This window comes from Lactuca sativa, chromosome 5 (genome assembly GCF_002870075.4).
Source record: "Lactuca sativa cultivar Salinas chromosome 5, Lsat_Salinas_v11, whole genome shotgun sequence".
NCBI classification, from domain to species: domain Eukaryota; kingdom Viridiplantae; phylum Streptophyta; class Magnoliopsida; order Asterales; family Asteraceae; genus Lactuca; species Lactuca sativa.
This window is the reverse complement of record NC_056627.2, coordinates 319,516,912-319,521,248: the sequence shown is the minus strand read 5'-3', so window position 1 is coordinate 319,521,248 and position 4,337 is coordinate 319,516,912. Positions and strand designations below refer to the sequence as shown.

The window sequence follows — 4,337 nt, the reverse complement described above, 5'->3', positions numbered from 1 at the left end:
GAGGCTCCCTCTCCGTTTCCCGCACCCACCTTACCCCCGCCGACGATGCGGTGTTCCGCCGGGCGGGAAGGATCCCGTGGCCTTTCCCCGCATCCGCTCCGTCCGGCCTAACCGTTTACAAATAGTCATTTTAACAGGAAAAAATCGGTAAAAAAGATTATTTCTAAATGGTTATAACAACCTTAATGGTGTAATACAAAAAAAAAAAAAAAAAATACGTTAGGGACCTAATATAGACAAACAAAAAACGTTATTACCTTCCTAAATCATTATCTTTATCTACATATGTCTCAACGATTATCAACAGGAATCAATCGCCAAAAAATAAAAAAATCTATACATCAATTGTTGACGTTTTTTTTTTTTTTTTTTAATCGTCGATATGTGTATATATTTAATCTACCCTAATAAATGAAAATGTTATTGCCACTTGTCATTCTCTCATTTATTTGGACACATGTCATTTTGTCATAATTTTGAAATATATTTATTTTCCACTTGTCAATTACTTCATTATTCATTTCCACTATATCATTAATTTAGTTTCCATAAATTAAACCTACTATAATAACTATTAATTTCAAATTTGAAATTTCAATTTCAATTTTAAATAAATTTACACTTTAAACATTTGTATTTAACATTTTATTATAATAACTCGTTTAGTATACGGGTCTAACAATTAAACACATAATTTTAATTAATTTATTTTTTGCACGTTTTTTTTCTTCATAATTTTCACTTATTTCATATTTCAAATTCAAAATAAACTTTTCATCTAATCGCTCCTATTTAACATTATGTTTTAATTAACCCGTATAATATACGGGTTTCAACTAGCATTTTAAATTTTGTAATTATCCGTTTGCCCCTTTTCATTTTTTCCCCTTCTTGTTCAATTTTCCATTTCCCAAATCCCAACCCTCAATTTCTTTTGAACAAAGATGACATCTATATTTTTTGTTACATTACATGGTTCAACATTGGCTCCAATAGTTGACTTTATTCGGTGAGGTCAGCAGGGACGATTGAGCAGCTTCATATATAAATGTTGGTGGTCAATGTTCAAAGTTCAATGCTCAATGCACCATATCTGCTTTTTCTCCTCAAAGGAAACATCTCTCTCCCTCTCTCCTTTGTTGAATCCAATTTCGTTTCCACCAAACCAGTTACTCTTTGCAGTGCTGCACATACTTCATTTGATTCGACTACTGATACTGTCTCTCTGTGAATGGTGTGCATCCACAGCTTCAACACCGTGTTCCACACACTTAATTGTGTCCAGAGCTTTTAAATCCAACATCCATTTTTATCCAGTTGATGTGAATGGATCCAGGACCTGGTAGATTTGGTAGTTTGGCGGATGGAAATGGATTTCAATTCGGGAATCAAAGTGTTACCGTATTACCTGATGAAAAAGCCCTAGATACTCGCTCCCGGTTCGACAATACGTTTTCGATCTATAATCCCGTCAATGACGTGAATGCGTACCAGAATCAACTCAATTTCAGAGGTATACAATTTGATCCTCCAACCAATTCCTCGTCGCCAGTTGTCACTTCGAGTCTGGATGACGAGCTTCATGAAGATTGCGATCTGTCGGATGCGATCTTGGGATATATCAGTCAGGTGCTTATGGAAGAAGATATGGAGGACAAGTCTTGTCTACTTTACGAGTCTTTAGATCTTCAAGCTGCGGAGAAGTCCTTCTATGATGTCCTTGTCGAGAAGTACCCTCCATCACCATCCTTATCCTATGATGAAGGTTTGTTTTCTGTTGACCAGTATATACAGAGCCCCCATGATAGTCCTTTATCACATCATAACAATACATATGTTGGTAAATTCACTAATGGTAGTATTGATTACTTACATGATGACTCAAATCTACGAAATATTGGTGATCGTAATGTACCATGTACATCAGTAAGTTCATCAAACAGTGGAAATAACATAATCGATGTAGATTCTCATCCAACCACTTTTCAGGTCTCTGAGATTTGTGATGAGAATCAAATGACAATGACGATGAACTTTAACAAGGGTGTAGAAGAAGCCAATAAGTTTCTTCCTAGTAACAACAGACTGTTAGCTGATTTCAATGGAGGTGGTGCATATGCATTTTTGCCCAAATCTCAGGATACTGAAAGTGATGAACTGAGAACCATTCCAACAAGGGTGAGGAAAATCCCTTCTGATATAGGGACCGAAGAAAGGAGTATCAAGCAGGCTGCAATCTACGGAGATTATACTGTAAGAACCAAAGAGATTGACTTAATGCTCCTAGATTCCATGGGAGAAGGTGATGTAGCTTTACGCATGTTTCGCAACACCCTGCAAAACGAAACAAACAAAGACAAACTCAAAGACAAAGAACCAAAATGTCTAACAAGAAGCCGAAGGAAAGGTGTTCGTAAGAAACAAAACAAAAAGGAAGTGATCGATTTAAGAAGCCTATTAGTGACATGTGCACAAGCTGTTGCTGCAGATGACAGAAGGAATGCAAGTGAGCTTCTGAAACAAATCAAACAACACGCTTCACCTTTTGGCGATGGGAATCAAAGGTTAGCTCATTGTTTCGCTAATGGTCTTGAAGCACGCTTAGCTGGCACTGGTAGCCAAATTCATAGAGGTCTAGTCAGCAAGAAAACATCTGCTGGTGATTACATTAAAGCATACCATCTCTACGTTGCGTCTTCCCCTTTTAGAAAGATTTCAAATTATGCATCAAACAGGACAATTCAAGATATGGCTCTAAACGCAACAAGGGTGCACATCATTGATTTCGGAATCCTGTATGGATTCCAATGGCCCACTTTCATCCAACGTATTTCACAGAGACCCGGTGGGCCCCCAAGTGTGAGATTAACCGGAATTGAATTTCCACAACCGGGATTCCGTCCCGCAGAAACAATCGAAGAGACCGGCGCTAGGTTAAAAGAGTACGCTAATCACTTCAAAGTTCCATTCGAGTATACTCCAATTGCAAAACGATGGGAGTGTGTGAATGTTGAGGATTTAAAAATCGAAAAAGGTGAGTTTTTAGTGGTGAATTGTATGTATCGATCGAAGAATTTGCTCGATGAAACTGTTGGAGTGGATAGTGCTAGAAACGTGGTTTTGAATCTGGTAAAGAAGATAAATCCGAATGCGTTTATCCATGGGATTTTAAACGGGTCATATAACGCCCCGTTTTTTGTGACCCGATTTAGGGAAGCGCTTTTCCATTTCTCGGCTTTGTTTGATATGCTTGAAACGAATGTGCCACGTGAGCGACCTGAAAGGAAGCTTCTAGAAGGGGAGTTGTTCGGAAAAGAAATTATGAATGTTGTCGCGTGTGAAGGGTGGGAGAGAATTGAAAGACCCGAAACGTATAAACAGTGGCATGTTCGTAATTTGAGAGCAGGGTTTGTTTCTGTTCCTTTTTCACGAGCGATTATGAAATTGGCAAGAGAGAAAGTGGGATTGTATCATAAGGATTTCTTGATAGATTTTGATAATGATTGGCTTTTACAGGGATGGAAAGGTCGAATCATTTATGCCATTTCTTGTTGGAAATCCGCGTGAAAAAGAAATACCAAAGATTTCAACTACTACATCTGATCTGACTCACAGTTTAGGAGCTAGTAAAACAATTTTTGCTTCTACATGGAAGTTTTTTTGGCTGTTTTTTAGGTTGTGAATTGTGATGTGTTTTGCATATAGTAATTTCTAGTGTGAATCATGATTCATTTGTTGATCTTTGTGTGCTAGATTTGTGGGATTTGGATGGAATTGGAATTCAAATTCAGTTCCACGCCTTGTTTGCAAATGAGTATGGAATTTATGTAATCTTTTGACAGATGGATTTCATCATTTCGTCTTAAAATACTTAAATAATACGGAGTAAATATCTTTTTAACCTTAACAAATTCCATTCCATTATTTCCATTCACTTACTTTATGATTCCAAATCCTTTAAATTCAAATTATCGACAAATTCTAATTTTTCTGTCAAAACATTAACAAGCAAAACGTCCCTTGGCGTTTTTATTATTAATAAACACCGCTCCAACATCTAGTTAACTAATAAAAGCAACAGAAAGTATTTTACTAGAACCAACGGAATAAACAAACATAAAGGAGGTTTATTTGTGTCTTCTAACAAATCGTAAAGTAGTAATGTTATAAACTCCTAGATCTTAATTATTCACTTTTAAGTAGATCTCATGGATTAATTAAGCCAAAATTATCAGATGTCATGCTTATGAAAAAAATTTATATATATAAATTATTTTGGTTCGTTCCAAGAATTGGATTCCACATTTGATTTCCTCAACAAAGTTGATTAATAAAGA

At 36.3% G+C, this 4,337-nt stretch overlaps 1 protein-coding gene across 1 annotated transcript; it reads left to right on the top strand.

The window, feature by feature from the left end:
* Nucleotides 1–886: 886 nt before the first annotated feature.
* On the top strand, nucleotides 887–3,841 carry LOC111890649 (scarecrow-like protein 9). The gene has a single exon (XM_023886757.2). It carries the CDS (start codon nucleotides 1,327–1,329, stop codon nucleotides 3,565–3,567), a length of 2,241 nt encoding a protein of 746 aa, XP_023742525.1. The 5' UTR covers nucleotides 887–1,326; the 3' UTR covers nucleotides 3,568–3,841.
* Nucleotides 3,842–4,337: the final 496 nt, after the last annotated feature.

Bases quoted from the DNA above. Each gene is read 5' to 3' on its own strand.
- LOC111890649 (XM_023886757.2), top strand. From the start codon at position 1,327: ATGGATCCAGGACCTGGTAGATTTGGTAGTTTGGCGGATGGAAATGGA.